An 18,499-nucleotide genomic window follows, 5' to 3' on the forward strand; every position below is an offset into this window, starting at 1 on the left:
AGATCTGTATCACTTCACCCATCAAAGGTTTCTTGTTTGCTTTTATTTTTTTTTAATTTTAAAATTATAAAGTATTTTTCTTATTATAAGTTTTTAAAAGAAAGGCATTGATAGAATGCCCTGGGGATGAGGCATAGAAGCAGCTGCCCTAAGCAGTATCTCCTTTTAAATGACTTTTGGGTTTTTTGTTGTATTAAATCCTCATATTTCACAGCCTTTTTGGAAATCTTAAATAGTCAAGGACTCTTTGAAGAAAACTGCTATGTCTCATTATGAGGTAGTTAGTAATGATGACATATATCAGTAATTTACAAAAATCATAGAAGGAAATCTTGAACTGATAGGAGGACTCAGTGGGTGGAAGTGCTTACTGAGTTTGGTCCCTAGAACCCATTTAAAAAGGTAAGATGTTATAGCATGCTTCTGTAATTCCAGCATTTTTTGATGACATTGAGACAGTCAGGAGAATCATCTAGAAGCTTGCAGACCAGCTAACACAGAGTGTGAAGTATAGGAGAAACAAGAGATACCCTGCCTCCATACAGTGGAAGGCCAGAACTGACTCCTGAAAGTTGTCCTCTAACCTAAACACACACACACACCACAAAATAAGCAAAACACCAATAATAAATAAAATAAAAAACAAAAATTGTTAAGACCTTCCTCTTGTCAGAGACAGATAGAAACAGAAGTAATTCAAATGGCCAAATGGACTTCTGTTTATAGCAATAGCAGTACCAGTGAGTCAGTTTTTTATTTTATTATGAATCATGCAAAATAATAATAACCTTGGCACCACACAGTGCAGTTTGTACCCACTTCACAGGTATTAATTGAATTAAAAGGAGTTTTACACCCAGGCAGTGGTGGCATATGCTTTTAATCCCACTACTTGGCGGCAGAGGCAAGCAAACCTTTGTGTTCAAGGCCAACCTGGCCTACAGAGTGAGTTCCAGGATGGCCAGGACTACACAGAGAGGTATGAAATCTAGGCCATTTATATACCTAATTTATATAGGCCTAAATGAATGTGTATCCTGTTGTGCCTGCTGGCCAGACCTCTGTATTAGTCAGAGAATCCCTGTCCTCTTGAGTCTCTGAACAAGCCTGGATTCCCACAGACCATTTCAGCTAGCCTTTTCTGGAAAGGGCTTAGGGAGTTGCCCATGATGGTTCTTAGACTGACGCTTGTTTTTTCAGCCAACTTTGAGCTTGTTCAACTACAAGAAAAACTAAAAGAGACAGAAGAAGCCATGGAAAAATTAATCAACAGAGTTGGACCTAATGGTGAGAGGTAAGTTTTCATCAAATAGGACTCAGACAATTTCATATTTATAGATTTTCTATACTTTGGCTGTTGATGTAAAGACCACATGTTTTTATCTTATATAATTGTCAGCTTAGGCACAATATATGTATCCTTTCTCAATTAACATTTCATTTTCATATCATTGAGAAACTTGTTTTTAAATATTAAGTGTTGTACAAATTATTGTAAGAGTTTGTGAAATTTATAAATCTTGTTGGGCCAAATAACCTAGTTTTAAGAAGGATCTTCTAGTTGTCTAATATAAATTTTAAGGAAAGTCTGGTTATTGAACATTGTATTTTCTGATATCAAATAAGAAAAAAAAGCAAGGGCCTGAAGAGATGACTCGGTGGTTAAGAGCACTTGCTCTTCCTGAGGTCCTGGGCTCAATTTTTAGCACTTACATGGCAGCTCACAGTTGTCTCTAACACCAATTCTAGGGGAGAAGATCCATTGCTCTCTTTTTGCCTCTGTGGGTACTTCATACATGTGGTGCACAGACATACATCCAGGCAAACACTCATACACATTTAAAAAAATCTAAAAAAGCAACTGTTATCACAGCAGGCATTTGTGTTTTGTGTTCTCCTAGTGCAGAATTCAACATGCAAAGTAGGTGTCAAGGGCCAAATTAATCCTTTAGGAAGGTACACTTCTACTCTGCCATACTGGCCAAGGATCTGAAAAGGTAGGGTTATGAAAACTGGAACAACTAAGAAAACTGAGGAACCTAAAAAAGCCAGGAAAGGAACACCAGAATGTGGTACTGAGTAGTAAGGCAGAGTCTGCCTCAGCTGAGTCCTCTTACAGGGAGGAGGGAAAACTTTACAGTGGGCCATAAAATCACATGCAGTATATTATGTTCATGAGCAACTATGGAGTCTTTGATACAGGAATAGGCGGTGCCCCCTTCTGTTTGCCATCTTTCAACTGTTTGTGCTCTGTGCCTCCTCGCCTTTTGCTTGATGACATCTAATTTGTCCATCCTTTGTTGTATATAAGAAGACATCCTCAAATTGTAGTCCCCTGTTTGTGTGTGAATAGAAACATAGAAATGACTCCTGATATGACCAGTAGATGTATTTTAGACATCTTTCGCATGTACATGTAGCTCCACACACATTCAGTGTCCTCCAAGTTATGTCTGATAGAAAACACAATATCAAACTCAAATACACAGGTTAAGGGACTAAGGTGAAATGTTCTAATTTCTGCCTTGAAAATTAGCAAGATTTCCTTTTGGAGTGGTATGTCTTGTGAATTACCTGCTAGAAACATGGTGCAGCCTAAGGAAGCAGATTAACAAGGAGCCTGGTTCTGAGTAGCCTGAGCTTGCAGATGTTTCTTGTGTGCTCTCTTGTATGCCCAACCCACACAACAACTCTTTTTTTTTTAAAGCATCTGTGCACTTTTTCATCTAGGAACTTGCAAATTTATTTTCCTTTGCTGAGGCATCGACCTCCCTCCTACCTCCACCACACACTCATTTGACTTTTTGCTTTCAACAAGAGCATCATTTTCTCTGAGAGTCCTTACCTGAATCTTCTGGGCATATTGGGTGATACTGCCCATCAAAGCATGTCTTCCCTGATGTCCTGCAACCTTTGAGAGGACAGAATTGTCACTGTTCAGTCTTAGTCCTCCTGCTGGAGCACTGATGATATCTGCACACCCTGAAATAATTAGTATTTTAAAGCAGGGTCTTCAGCAACAATGGTGTCTTCTTTGGAATCTCTCTTCATTTGTTCTGCACAGCCTTGTATGGTTGTTAATGACAGGTATTGGTTACTCTATGAGTAACTCTACTTGAGAGCATAAAGTATACTGCTATAGCAAATAAACTCAAATCTAGTAGCTTCAATAATGCAGAGTTATGCTTGAGTTCTTGGGTTAGTGGCCCTGTATTGAGTGAGAATTGTTGGTGTTGGCAGGATTCCCTTTGCAAGGCCCTTTCACAGTCTAGAAGTTCTAGAAGTTGCCCACACTCCTTGGCTTATGGCCCCTTCCTTTATCTTCAAAGATATCAATATTGGATTGAGACCTATTCAAATCATATCTCTTTGACTTCTACTGCTTCCTTTCCCCACTTTTAAGAATACTTGTAACTACATTGTATATTCTCAGATAATCCAGGATAACCTCCCATTATATTGTCAGCTGATTTTAGAAACCTCAAGTCCACCTACAATCATAGTCCCCTTAGAGGTAAGTTTATGGATTCTAGGGATTACAACCTGGATATCTCTGTAGGTGTGAGTGGGATCTTAAGGTCTGAAAGGGAAGATCTTAAATAAGCTCTACAAGATAGAACAGTTTCTTCAGGCAGAGTTCAGAAAAAGAATGTTTCAGAAGGAGACAGTAATGGTGAGAGAAGAAGGCAAGTGCTTGGAGTAGCATTCTGTTGGGAGCTGGTGTAGTGTTTACAGTCAGGATAGGATGAATGGCTAGAGAGGTGGGTAAATGGGAGACAACAAGGCAACTAAGACCTGTATCTGAATGATGGACTGCATTTGGAATTTATTGTTTTTGTGAAGGTTTTCAGAAAAAAATGTCATGTTTTCTTGTTAGAATATAGCAGACATATGCCAGAAGCCTACTGAGAATATTCCAGCAAAAGGCAATGGGAAGTGCTACTGTGGTGGACACTTGACGGTGGCAGCAGGAAGGTGGCAGGGTTCCAGCCAGCCATCTATTCAGGGTGCTCTAAGCCAGCCAGGTTGTGTGGACAAATGTTGTTAAAAACAGAACCAACCAAAAGAAACAGAGTGATAGGCAGTGAAAATATAAAAGAGGGGCACAGATTATGGGAATTTGTAGTTATTGGAAGCAAACCAGTACTAGTTATTAGAGATTTCAACTTAGGAAAATATAAGGTATCTCAAGATATCCAAGTTTTGAACCTCCAGCTTTTAGGAAAAGAGGCAATCATAGTGGCTCTTAGTATCTCTCAGTGTTTAGGGAGCAGGAGCAAAGGGACTGCTCCAGGATGAATTATCATCCCACTTCAGGACTTAATTACTCAAGATCCGGTTGGTAAGAAAGTACAGTTGGTCCAGCTTGGATCATGCAGCTATCAATGAACCAATCACATCAGTCAGGAAGATGGAATAGGAAGATTGCCACTTGACTACCCTAAGCTATAGTATGAGCAGAAGAGAGACTGTACCCACAAAGGAAAACTAGCTAAATAAGGACATGGAAGGAAAAGGATACAGAGATGCCTAGAGATGTATAGTACTTCCTAGGAGATTCCAGCATTAACTAAGATAAAACACAGAAGAGAAAGAAGATAAGGATTTTGAGAGAGCAAACAGGGACTGAACTTTGAATATGGTTGAGATGCTATCAGAATACCCACATCTAATATATAACAGCAACTGGAAATGTGGGCCTTGGGAGCAGAATAAAGGACTGGGTGTTGTTGCAGGGAAAGATGAGATCACCACGTCATTGAGGCCACTGTGTTGTGTTGTTAGCCTTGCTCTTGCCTTTCTGTTTATTCTCTCTGTATTTAGCTCTTGAATTTGGACTTGCTACTTACTTCCTTTGGTTAAAAATCAGATGCCGTTATTTTCCACCTGTGATCTTTTATTTTTCTAGCATTTGGAATGTGCCGTATACGACCTATTTATTATCCAGCTCAGCTTGTTCATGTGGCTTCTCATGATTCTTGGCCAGGTGGAGCTTGGTTTTGAGGGATTGAATTTAAGATTAATTTGAAATTTAATGTGACAACAAAGTCACAAGTAGAACTGCTGAGGAAATAATTGGGCAGCATGGACATCTGGGTAAAAAGTAAAGATGAAGGACAAGGTTAGGACAACTTCCATTTAGGGTCATAGCTTAACCTGTGATACTCAGATAGCCTCCTTGGAGCATGACTACAAGAATGGAGACACAGGACTCCAAAGATTGTGCCTTCATGATGGCCAGACTTTAGTGAGCAGAGAAAATGGGCACGGTCAGAACTAAAAGAAATGATTGCAGAAGTGGGAGGAAGGCAGCTGTGTCTGTGGCTAAAACAGGAAATTCAGAAGGATGCACTATAGTATGAGAAATCAAAAGGAACAAACTAGAAGATACTCAGGAGTAGAACAGTCATGATGATTTTTATAAGTTTTGGAAAACGATATAGTGGAGGCCACATTTCAGAGAGGTAGATGAAAGCAGAAGGTGAGGAAATGAAAACCAGGCAGATGGACACAGAGGCATTACAGATGACGAGGCTGTGGCCATGTTGCCATGCGTGTACGTGACTGCCCTGACAGAGAGAAATCCATAGAAACATTCATTGTAGTAACTTCTGAAGATGCACTAATATGGATCCTGCCCTCTGTGTTTAATGGGCAGCGCAGACACACTTTTTCCAAGTTAAAAGGATGTTTTAGTTTGAAATTTTGTCTGTTGATGCTTCTCCAAGCCTGGCTATTGTAGTTAAGGGCTTCCACTTTTCCCTGGGTTAGGAAGCAGAAGCTCAGTTTTGTTTCATTTAGCATCAGCACACTCTGTGTACAGTTACAAAATGGTTTGTAAAAACTGCTGGCCCAAGCTTTGTGGAAGCAGGCAGGTTGTCCTATTCTGTCCCTGAATTCTCCCAGAGAATGGGTCATTTTCATTAGAGGAAGTTGGATAACTGGGCAGGTTTTTTTGTTGTTGTTGTTGTTTTTGTTTTTTTTTTTTGTTTTTTTTTTTTTACAGTCTTAATGTTTGAAGGAGAAACCTGCTTTTCCTGTTAGGTGAACTTTGTTAGTCTGAACACAGAGAGGGACACAGGAAACACCTGCACTGAGTAGAGTGGAGGGCACCTCCATTACTGGTGCGTGAGGCACTGCCGAGGGATGTTTTGGGGTATAAGGAAATAAAGAGTAGTTCTCTTAAATCCTCCACTAGATGGTTTCTGTTTCTGTCCAGGACGCTGCCTTTCTGTGAGATGCAATGTGTTCCTCTCGGCTGTGTGGCTATCCTCAAGTCCCACACTGTGCTTGCCGGTATTTGCCCAGAACCATAGCTCTGTTGGTAGTCTGAGGTTTCTAAACTGTGGAAATTGTGTACTGTGGTGGGCTATGGGCTCATTGGTAGTATTTGCTTAGTAGGAATTCCAAAAGAAAGGAGAAGAGGAAAAAGAAAAGGCACCAATAACTGTGTGTAGATTTCAGTTTGTGGATCTCAGTTCCCCAGCTCTGATTTACTTGGCTGAGTGTTGTGAATTATCTACCTCTGAAATTTCAGACTGTACAAATGGAAAAAGCCCTGTGGTTCCAGTCTAGTATTTTCCTTGGTTGAGTCTAATGGCCTAGAATATTTTTCGTTGACGTCTTGCTTCAGAGAAAGTGTCTCATAGTGAAGGGAATAAATGTAAGAGCTGCAGGGAAATTGCAGGAGACTGGGGATCGGGCTGCTGAGGCATGAGGGTCAAACTACTGGGATCTTGTTTCCATGTTGATTCATCTTGGAACCTCAAGCAGCTACTTGATTGAAATATTCTGGAGATTAGATTCCCCGTTTATAAAATCACAACATTGAACTAACATCTCTGGTTACAGCCATGACATCTAGAAATCACCTGTTGTTAGACCTTTTCTTTGATGGTTCGAACAGATCATGGTGAAGTTTCTCCTTTATCTAGGGGTGCTGACCACTAAATAGCTGGATTGTCTGTTTCTCAGTAGAGCACAGGCTGTGACTTCTGACCAGGAGAAACGATTACTGCATCAGCTCCGAGAAATCACCAGGGTCATGAAAGAAGGCAAGTTCATCGACACATCTCCAGAGAAGGAAGCTGAGGAAGCCCCGTACATGGAGGACTGGGAAGGTAAAATGCCCCTTCCTTGTTAGCTGTCACCCAGAAAGGAGATCTTGCTAGTTTTCTTAAAAATAAATAATGTTTACCTAATTTAAATGTGCAGTTGGAAAAGTTTGGCAAATGTGCAGTGATAATCACACTATAGTGTCAGAATAGGACAATTTCATCACCCTAGGAAGTCTTACCTTCTGCCTCTGGCAGCACCTTAGTTTGGCTTTTTGTGTATAAATGGATTGTATTGCAGATGCACTGTGATAGCTGTCTTCTATTTAGAGGAATGCTTTTGAGATTCATGTGTGGTGTTGAGATTGTAGCACAAGTTCTTTCTGATATTGCTGGGTAGGATTATATAAATATACCACAATTTGTTAATCTACTCAATAGTTGATTAACATTGGGCTCTTTCTAGCTTTGAACTGTAGGATCCAAACTATTGTAGTTTGCATGAAAGGCTTTTTTGGACATACTGTGCTTCTCTTTTGGTAAATGTTTAGGGGTGGGATTTCAGGTTTTATAGTGGGTGCATGTTTAAATTTATTAAACACTTTAAAGTGGCTGTATGTTTCCACTAGAAGCTTGTGAGAGTCAGTTTTACCATATCCTTGCTATTGTACTATCTTTGTAAATGTTAGTCATTCTAATGAGTTTGCAGTGGTATTGCAATCATAACTCAAATTTGCATTTCCCCAGTGACTACGATGCCTAAACATTTTTTTCATGTGCTATTTGCAAACTGTATATCTTTGTTGAAGAGTCTGTTCAAATCATCATTTTTGAATATTGGGTTCACTGTATTTTTATTAAGGTACAACATATTTATTAATTGTGCAGGATGGTCTTTTTGTTTGAGAGAGAGAGGAGGTTTTGTGATACAGTGGCCCTGGCTGGCCTGATTCTCACTGTATAGCACCCAAGCTAGCCTGACTCACCACCCTGTGGCTCAGCCTCCCTGGTATTGGCAGTGTATGTGTGCCTCACCTGTGCACAGCAGCAGGAATTTTCATGCATCTTGGATACAAGTACTTTACCACTTAGGCATTTTACATGTATTTTCTTATACCCTCAACTTACCTGTTTATTTGCTCAATAGCATCTTTCTAAGAGCAGTGTTAAATTTTTATAAAGTCATACTTGTCATTTTTCTGTTGAATCACATTTTTGTCTGATCTCTTTAAGATATCTTTGCCTAATCCAGATGTTTTCATCTAGAAGTTATATGGATTTAGTGTTTACATTCAGGCTTATTTTGAGAATTTTTTTAAAAAAATTGTTTGAAATTAAAATATAATTGCATCATTTTATTTCTTCCCTTTCCTCCTTCCAACTCCTTCCTTGAGTTAATCTTTATAGATTGTAAGGCATTAGGACTTAAATTTGCTTTTGCATATCTTAATTCTGTGTCACTCTCCATTAATTTGATTTAATTAATAACTTTAGCATAATGGTTACAAATCAATTGACTCTGTGTGTGTGTGTGTGTGTGTGTGTGTGTGTGTGTGTGTGTGTATGTTCCATGGTGTGAAACCTAGAGTTTGCACATGGTGGATGAGCTCCAATCTAAGTTCAGTACCAAATGGAATGGTTTCAGGTGAGCCCTGAAAACACACACACATACATACACACACACACACACACACACACACACACACACACACCATATATGTAGCATACGATCAAGCAGGTTGTATTTATATATTTAGGAATACACATGTTGGGGTCTAGGAATTGCCTCACAAACCACATGAACTGCAATCTCAGTCAGACAGGGATAGTTTATAGAGCATGTGCCCCAGGACTAGTTGACCAGGGCCATGGTCCAGATTTGGGAACTTAACCATGACCCAGAGCTAAGATCCTATAGGGTTTTAAGGCTCCAAATCCACAAATATCTGTGCCAAGTTACTTCACCAGTCAGGATTTAGGAATAGAGGATTTCCTTAGGCGCGTGTCTTTGTTGTACATTTGTCCTGCTCCCATTGGTTGGGGTATTCAACTGTAGCAGGGGACTTGCCTTGCCTAATACTCATGTCCTAACTTGTCCACCAGGATGGGTTCATCCCAGGGGTAACTTAGAAAGGTAAATACCATGAAAGCTTATATATAGGTGCAGTTAGGTAGTTGGTTCAGGTCTAAGCTTATTGTAGGTAACTTATACAAAGCAGTTCTACTGGCTTCTATCATGATTGGTTCCAAAGGACACAGAACATAACATAATATGTAATTAATCTTGGCATTAGAAAGTTTCCTAGTAACAGCAGAAACATAAGAGAAAGTTTCCTTATAATGGTAGGCTATCTATGTAACTGTTACCTAGGCCTTAACATTTTACCTAGGTCCTAACACATACATGTAACAATTAAAGAAAAAGAGCCTTACATTTGTTTTGTGTGTGTGTGTGTGTGTGTGTTGTTGTTGTTGTTGTTGTTATAATATAGAAAATATTCATGTGTTAAAACCTACTTTCTAGGTTAAAGCCTACTTGATATGTCATGATAATATGTAACTAGACTCAATTTGCAAAGGATTTTCCCCTTTATTAAAGATACTCTTTTTTCATACAATATGTTCTGATCACACTTTCCTTTCCCTCTACTCCTCCCAATTCCTCCACACCTCCCTTCCCATTCACTTCCACTCCATTTCTGTCTCTCATTACAAAAAACAGGTGTCTAAGAGATAACAACAAAAATGTAACACAACAACATAGGAGATAAAATAAAAACCATCACATTAAAGTTGCACGAGGCAAGCCAGCAGAAGGAAAAGAGCCCCAAGACAAGGCACAATAATGAGAGACCCATTCGTTCACACACAGGAGTCCTATAAAAATACTAAAGTGGAAGCCATTGTATATGCAGAGGATCTGGTACAGACCCATGCTGGCTGTGCTTGCTGTTTCAGGGTCTGTGAGCTCATAGGAGCCTTGCTAAGTTGATTCTGAGGCTCTTGTTCTCCTAATATCCTCCATCTATCGTCTCTGGCTCTTATACTTTTTTTTTTTGCCTCTTCTTCCTTAAGATTCCCTCAGCTTTAGGAGAAGGGATTTGATAAAGGCATTCGATTTAGAGCTGTGTGTCCCAAGGACTCTCTGTGTAATATCTGGTTGTGGGTCTCTGAATTTGTTTGTGAAGGATTATCTTTTAATGTTTGTGTTTATAAAGGCTTCTTACTAGTAATTTCCTTTTATCCTATGGTGAGTTTGGACTTTATTTTAGAGTAATGTTGGTCACAGACTCATAAAATGCACTGGGATTTCAGACTGTTCCAGAAGAGTTGTGTAGAATTGCTGTTAATCTGTAATTATTAGTGGAGTTTATTAGTGGCAACCTGGGGGATTTTTGTTTTCTGGACTGTACATGTGCACACCCGTGCATACGTGCATGCATGCACACGTGTTTGTGTAGAATTACAAAAATAAATTCAATTTCTTTAATACTTTCTTAAATGTGCTTTGAAGGTAGTTTTAAAAATTTCATTCAAATGTTGTTAGAAAAAAGTTGCTCGTAATCTTCCCTACCTACTCAATGCCTGTGACACAGGGGAGTGTGCAATTTTCTGTCCTGATGCTAATAATCTTTCCTTCCTCTAGCTCCTTTTCTTAATATTCTACACAGAGGCTTATCATTTTGATCTTTTCAAAGACCCTGTGTTTTGTTCTCATTGTTAGGTTGGCTCTGGAGTAGACTCAAGGGCTGACTTAGCCCTAGGAAGGCCAGTTTGCACCCAGTGAATCACAAGCCTTCCCTGGATAGTAGAACACAACCGCTTTTAGGATGTTCATACATCTTGTTCTTTCTCATTTCAGTACTCATTAGAGTACCCGCAGAAACTGTAGATCTCAGCAAATTCTAACTTCCCTTCTTTCTCTGAACTCTTGTGTCTGTTTTCTATTAACTCAAGGAGCTCAGTCAGCCCCCTTTCCCTTCCTTGGAATTACTGTGTACCGTTTGTTTTGTAGGACTTGAACATTTGCAGAAGATATAAACAGACATTTCAGAAAAGAGGATGTACAGATTGCAAATATGCACAATAAAGCATGTTCAACATTATTTTTCTCTAAATCAAAATTAGAATAAGATAGCTGGGTGTAGAACAGCACACCTTTAACCTGATCAGAGGCAAAGGCAGGTGGATGGATCCAGGTGAGTTCCAGGCCAGCCTGGTCTATATAGCAAATTCCAGGCAAGAGGATTACATAGTCAGACACTGTCACAAAAGAAAAAAAGTAGGAGCTGGGCAGTGGTGGCGCACGCCTTTAATCCCAGCACTCGGGAGGCAGAGGCAGGCGGATTTTTGAGTTCGAGGCCAGCCTGATCTACAAAGTGAGTTCCAGGACAGCCAGGGCTATACAGAGAAACCCTGTCTTGAAAAACAAATAAACAACCAAACAACAGAAACCCTGTCTTGAAAAACAAACAAACAAACAACAACAAAAAGAAGTAGGGCCTCAAGTAAGATCCTTATCTCTTTTTGTGGGTACCCTCAGGGGTGACTTTGTGTGGCACCCCAATCACTTTCTCTTTACTTTCTGGCCTTTGTAAGCAAGTTGGCTCTGACACTTGCTTCTATTGTAAGGTGCTGCTCTTGCCAGAGGCCTAAAGCAATGGGCTGCCCAATCTTGAGCTGGACTCTCTAGACTCTTCAGTCACAGTAAACCTTTCTCTTCTGAGCTAATTATCTCAGGCATTTCATTGAAGTGATGTAGAAATGACACGTTCATTTAAAGCATTTTTACTCTATATAAAGTACCATAAATTCAGAATACTTAGATATGTATATGGAGTTTTCATCTTGCTAGAATATTTACAACCACACCTTTCCTTAAAAATCTGAAAACCCGGTGCTAGAGACCCAACTCAGTGGGTAAGAGCATTGATTGCTCTTCCAGAGTACCTGGGTTCCCTCTCCAGAGCCCACATGGTTACTCACAACCACCTGTAACTCCAGTTTTAAGGAATCCTTTTAGCTTCTTTGAGCACTAGGCATGTGCATGACACACAGCCATATGTGCAGGAAGAACACTCACACATTAAAAAAAAATCTGAAAATCCTTCTTCATTCTGTACTTTTCATTTGATTGAAAATAATGAATATTGTTTGGTCTGATCCCTTTTCTCAGTAGGTAGCCTGGAATTTATTTTCATCTTATATTTAAAAATCTGAATTCAGTCACAGCCATTGGCTCTGTCTGTGTAAACATGCGTGTGTTTTTATACTACTTTTGCCCAGCAGTTTGTGAACCTTCCTTCAGTGAGTAGATGTTTCCTTTCATCCCTTTTTATTAATGCTTTAACACGTATCTTTCTTTGATTTCATGGTCTAGTAATTAAAAATCAAGTACACTGATCAACCTCCACAATTTCTCATAATTTTATATTTCTTTGTCATTTATATCTTGTTACAGAATTCTTTAATGTGAACTTCTAATATATGGATTTGATTTTCGGGCACACTGATCTTGATCTTGTGACCTTTATTCATGGGTATGAATTTTTCATCTTGTGATCATGCCTTTCTGTTTACAGTAATTCTGTTTTCTGTTTGCTTCATATCCTCTTGAATAGGGATAAATTATCATGTCAAATCCTATTTCCTGTGTTGACTATTTTATTAGTGGCTTCTGTATAATTTGCTTAGTTTGGTTCTCGTGTTTTGAATTGCTGTGTTTTTCCTAGAAGCAATGACTCTTTGTTGTTTGCTTATATTTCTTAAAGATATTTTAGAGTATTAAGTAAAATCATTTGACATGAGCTACTTCAGAATTCAGGTGGGTCATTAGTGATAGTTTTCGATTTAACATTAGTTTTACTCACATATCAATATTGTTTTTGAGTTTTCAATTTATATGGGGTATCTTCTATTTCTTTCTTCTTCACTCTATGCCCTTAGAGATGCAATGAATGTCTCATAGCTAGCATAGAGCTGGGCCTTTTTATTTTTAAAATCTCTTCATTATTATGTTGATTAGAGAATTTAACTCATTTATATTCAATGTAACAATTGGTAGGTTAGGACTTACTAGTGTCATTTAATATTTTACTACATTTATTTATGTTTGTATTTGTATGTGTGTTCATATGCATGTGGGTGTACACCACAGTGTGCATGTGGAAGTCAGACACCCTGTCAAAGTTGGTTCTGTCCTTCCACTGAGTTGGTCCTGGGGATGGACCCCCATGTTGTTAGGCTTGGTGGTAAGGTAAGTGCTTTTACCCTATGGAGCCATCTCACTAGCCTCTGACTATTATTTTGGTAGTTTTAAAAAATCTGGTTCTTTTGTAGATTCGTTGTTCTTTTCCTCTCTTTCAGTCTTTCTTTATGGTTAGATTTTGTGGTTGTTTTGTTTGTATCTTTATGCGGCTTGTTTAAAGCTTGGATCCTCCGGGGGATGACCTAGAGATGGAATGAGCTATAAAACCGAGTCTGCAGAGGCTAAGTATTGAAATGGGTCTGGAAACATGAGTCTAAAAGGTCTGGCCTAGTGCTAGGGCAGTCTGAGGACCTATTCTGCGTTAGAAAGTCTTGTGGGTGTTTCTTTAGGTCCTGGGACTATGGGATCCAGAGGTGATCTAGAAGCTTGGTGCTATGTATTGTCTAGTACTCACATCTTCTGAAGTGAGCATGGGTCCTGACTCCACCAGACTGTGGAAATTAGCTTCAGGTCTGCACCATCAATAGATAAGTCTGGATCCTGTGTTTACATTTAACAACTTGGTTTCTGATTCTAGATGTACCTTGATTCTGGACAGACATAGATGCTGTGGCTGGGTTTCCTGTTTCAGGGTTGGTCTGGAATCTATACCTCATTTGTTGCTGGGTAGGCCTGTATCCTGTTTCTGTGGGGCTGATATAGAGATTGCTAGGTGTAGGCATAACGAGGGTCATAGGGCTGCCCTGGGACTTTGTGCCATCTTGGCCTGATGCCTTGGGCCATGGAGGCCAGGATGACTGAATCCTGGGTCAGCTAGATTGGGCCCAGAACTAGAATCTAATTGCTTTCCCTCTGACACCAAAGCAGGTAATCATCAAAATGCAAAGGTAAGCTTTGATCTTCATATAGAGTGAAGGCAAGTAAATGGACTTCTCTTGAGAAGTCAGTGGTTGAGATCTAAGTAGCAAGCCCCTGCCATGAGGTTGTGAAGGCCTTGGGTAATTATCACTGTCCATTTTTCTGTTGCTATAACTGAATACCAGATGAGGTCACTCATAAAGCATAGAGGTTTATTTAGCTGATGTTCTGGGAGTCTAAGAACATGGTGTCGGTATCCACTTGGCATCTGGTGAGAGACTTCTTGTTGGGTCATTGTATGGCCAAGGTCACATGGCCAGACAGAGCAAGATTGATGCCTTCAATTTTTCTTCTTACAAAGACATGAATGCTATCATGTGAAAACTACCTTCTGATTTAATCCCCTCCTAAAGACCTGCCCTCAAAATACCATTAACATACAACTTTGAGAATTGAACTTCAACAAGGGTTTTGGATAGGGACACTCAAACCTTAGTGGTAGCTGCACTCTTGTTTTACCTAACACTCTGTCCACAGCTATCCTGGGAGTGAAGGCTGTATAGTCAAAATTATGATACTCATGCCAGTGATGGTAAGGGTTTGGTAAGAGGGAGTTTTTATATCACTGGGAGAACTGAAATACTATATGACTCTCCTGCAGAGTAATTTGGTGAGGATACAAAATCTTTTAAAATGACTGTTCTCCTTGGCCTACTCTCCATATTTCTAGAAGAATATGGAGGAATTCTTGAGGAATTGGAGTAGATAGTCTGGGTTTATACAGAGCTCCTCACCACCACATAGTTTGCAATGGAGACGTCAGAAGGAAGCTGCTCGGGTGCCTTACATAAGAATGGCAAATCACATTGGTTGCACGTCACAGAGAAATGCCAATGATACATACGTATAGGACAACAGTACATTACATATTCTTTCTTTATTAAACAACATAATCCTTCTTTATTTAAAAAAAGCAGGGAATACTATGCACATGATTTTAAAAGCCAGAGGTAAACAAATTTCCAGTGGTAGGATTTTGGGTGAATTGTGTGTTCTTCTAAAACTTGTTTGTAATTAAAACTAGTAGGAAAAATATAACAAAATAAAGGCTATACCACCCTCCTAAAAAACTGCAGTGTTTTAATACTTTTATAAATGTTGTAATACTTTTATAAATTTGAATATTTGTATAATACTGTTGTAAAAATGTCTCTAGATACCTCACATGTACCAAAAGGTTGCTGTTTTTCACAATTGATGGGCAAAAGTGGTGTCTGTTGGAGCTGAATATGCAGTTATCATCGATGTGCAAATGGATTTGAGTTCTGCAGTTTTCCACTGTGTAGTAAGCACTGCACTGCCAGCACTGCCATATGAGCTCCCACATGGTCCATCTGCTGCTCCGGCGTGGCCTGGCACACACAGACTTAGTTCATTTCATTCCTTACTTGGCAGCACAGCCTCTTTCTCATTATCATAGCCGAGGTTTGGTGCAGTGTTACTCATTTTGCTTACCTGTTTGTTGTTTTTTCCTTTTGTTGCATTTTGTCAAAATGAAGATGCCAACATTGGAAGTTCTGTCTCTAAAAATGCAGTTCTTGCCTTGTGGGGTCTTGGTCATGTCTTGCTAACTTGCCCCAGCTTCTGACAGTTACAGACTATTTTGGTTGTTTTGATAAGTAGAAAGTACCTTGGTTTATTTTTCAAAGAGCTTAGCATTCCTTTTCCCAGCACCAGCCCCACCCCCACCAGAAGATTTGGAACTGGTTCCAAATAGAAATTGTAAATACTAGCCTTAAGCTAAGCCCTCTCCATCTGTAGCGCTGAAGGCTCATGCTGTTTGCATAATCTTCATCAATGCTGCAGAAACATGAGGGGTGAGACTTACCTCTACCCCAAGCACCTTACTTACAAAGGATTTTCCTCTGCCCTGGGTTGTATTTCACAGAGCACTGAGACAGTCAGCCAGACTGCTCAGAATTTGTTCAAGTGAAACTTGAGGACTATTAGGACCATCTTAGAGATTTATTGAATGGATTTGTTAGGATAGGATGGCTGCTGCCAGAGAATCCTCTCTGATCCTGACACTATTTATTTTCAAAGATGCTCTTTTTAAGACTTTGTGCTACTTTCCTCTCTAGGTTACCCAGAAGAGACTTATCCAATATATGACCTTTCGGATGGTATCAAGCGTAGGCAAGAAACAATCCTGGTGGATTACCCTGACCTAAAAGAGCCCTCTGCTGAAGAAATTGCGGAACAAATGGGAGAGGTAGAAGAGGAAGGATCAGAGCGTTTGAGCTGGGATCATTTGCCCACTGACCCTGGAGCCCAGAAAGATAATTCTGTTGCCCCGTGTGATCCCAAACCAGAATCGTGCTCCTGCTGTGTTCATGAAGAGGAGGATCCTGCTGTCTTGGCAGAGAATGCTGGTTTCAGTGCAGATGGCTACAGTGAGCAAGAGGAAGCCACCAAGGAAAACTTGCCCCAGGACTTTACATATGAAGTGCTGGGAGTGAGCACTGATAATGCACACATGGCTGGCATGTTGAGGAAGCGCAACCCCCAGGGTTTTGAGTGAAAGCAGCCTGCTTGGGAAAGTATCCATTATTCTGTTCCCATGGCACCTTTCCTCAATTTCATCCATGGCATTGTGCCCTCTGCATCCTCTGTGTTCAATACCATAGCTCTTGGGCCACTACCATGGATACAGTTAATCCTTCCTGGTGCTTGCACACCTGTCACTTTGTAAAGTAGCCAGTAGTGTGAACACGGGACAGAATCACCTTCCAATTCTTGCGCTTCCCTATCAGAGACACTAATCCATTCAGTAATTGTATTTGGTTGTTTGTGCTTGCAGGTGGTACCACCTAGGCAAACGTCTGACCCCTCCTCATAGGAGCAACAGATGATTTACCTGTGAATGATTTATTGAATGGATTTGTTAGGATAGGATGACTGTGAATGAGAACTGGGTTAGCTGATATTGAGGACTTAAGTTTTAAGAATGAAGATTTTAGATTCCCAAATGCCTTATTCTTCAGGCCTTCAGCTGGTTAGTGGTCCCTGAGAAGAGCATGCTCAATTCTGAGCCTAGGGGCCCAGAGCACAGCAAGATATCTGATTGAGCTGCAGTCTCTCCTCACAGCCTTCTAAGATGCCCTGACTCCTCCAGAGCAGCAGGCCATGAACTCACAGGCCTATTTGGAGACCATTTTGCTTGTATATTCCCTCGATCCCTAGCTTCCTTTGTCTTCATTCTGTTGAACAGAACTGCCAAATATAGATGTAACTTTGAATGTCTTCTGTGGCTAGAGGGAATTTGAGGCATCAATTTGTGTCCCACAGAGCTGAAGCTTGAGGCTGTTGAAGCTACAGGACTGCTTAAGTATGGTGGTCCTTCCATGAGGAGCTCAGGTAGCCAGGAAACCCTGAGAATTCTAACAAGGGTGTGTCAGTTCAGTTACATGAATTGAAAGCTGAAAGGCTGTGCATCTCCAACAACATTCCGAGTCATGAAATGGGAGACTCAAAATGTAAGGAATTCTGTGAAGCTGGGTAGTCTTTAGAGTTCTATTGTACCTGGCGTGTCTGTGATGCCAGAAGATAGCTTGCACCACTCAGGAGCGTACTGCCCTGGCTGTCATCAGGTCTGAGACCACACTAAGACACTGTCAGCTACTAGAAAGCTTTACATGTTAACGGGACTAGAAAAACACAAACGCTGCACTGTACCAATCCCTGTGTAGAATGTTTGATTAAAATTGTGCAGAATGTAGTTGAACATGTACTGAAGATGGTCTTGACATAACTAAGTGTAAAAAACAACGTAGATAATCTTGTTTGAGCAGATTGTTTTCTGGATGGTTCTGGCGTCCACCATGAGAAGTTGATTTAAGATAGCCCCCTATCACTGGTTCTAATTTTGTTCATAGGATATAATTCTGTTATTAGATAAGAACTTGTTTCCTTCTCATTCATTTGTTGGACAGCTGCCCTGTGCTAAGTACTAAGTGTCTGTGCATAGCCCAATGCCCCAACTAAGAAGACTGAATTTGTACCTTTAAGAATTTCAGTTTAATGTGCGAATCTAACAGATGCACTATGGACCATAGGAAGGCTAGAGATTGTGAATTCTTCAGACAGATTTCCCTGCAATTCAGACTGTGGAATTCTGGATTGGCTCCTTAAGCATTCCAAGCCTGGTTGGGCATCTATAAAGTGTGAGGGTAGTAAAAACACAGGTCTTACAGGGCTGTAAGCTGCAGATGAGGTAGTCAATGCACATAGGGCAGCATGCTTATGTTGTTAGCTCATGCATAACAACATATCATGTGGTAGCTGTTTTATTAATTATAGAGTGGACCCTAAACTGTAG

At 40.1% G+C, this 18,499-nt stretch overlaps 1 protein-coding gene across 3 annotated transcripts in view; it reads left to right on the top strand.

The window, feature by feature from the left end:
* The window catches only part of Ric3 (RIC3 acetylcholine receptor chaperone), a 43,833-nt gene extending 25,334 nt beyond the window's left edge, over positions 1-18,499 (top strand). For 2 of the 3 annotated variants that reach the window (XM_021166882.3, XM_029479568.2), the window contains 3 exons: positions 1,201-1,294; positions 6,976-7,121; positions 16,263-18,499. In XM_021166882.3, coding sequence (XP_021022541.1) covers positions 1,201-1,294; positions 6,976-7,121; positions 16,263-16,702 — 680 coding nt within the window. In that variant the 3' untranslated portion in view covers positions 16,703-18,499. The remainder of the gene's footprint in view (positions 1-1,200; positions 1,295-6,975; positions 7,122-16,262) is intronic. The other variant, XM_021166883.3, reaches the window with a different exon arrangement.

This window comes from Mus caroli, unplaced genomic scaffold, assembly GCF_978045245.1.
Source record: "Mus caroli unplaced genomic scaffold, Mus_caroli_1 scaffold_8, whole genome shotgun sequence".
NCBI lineage: Eukaryota > Metazoa > Chordata > Mammalia > Rodentia > Muridae > Mus > Mus caroli.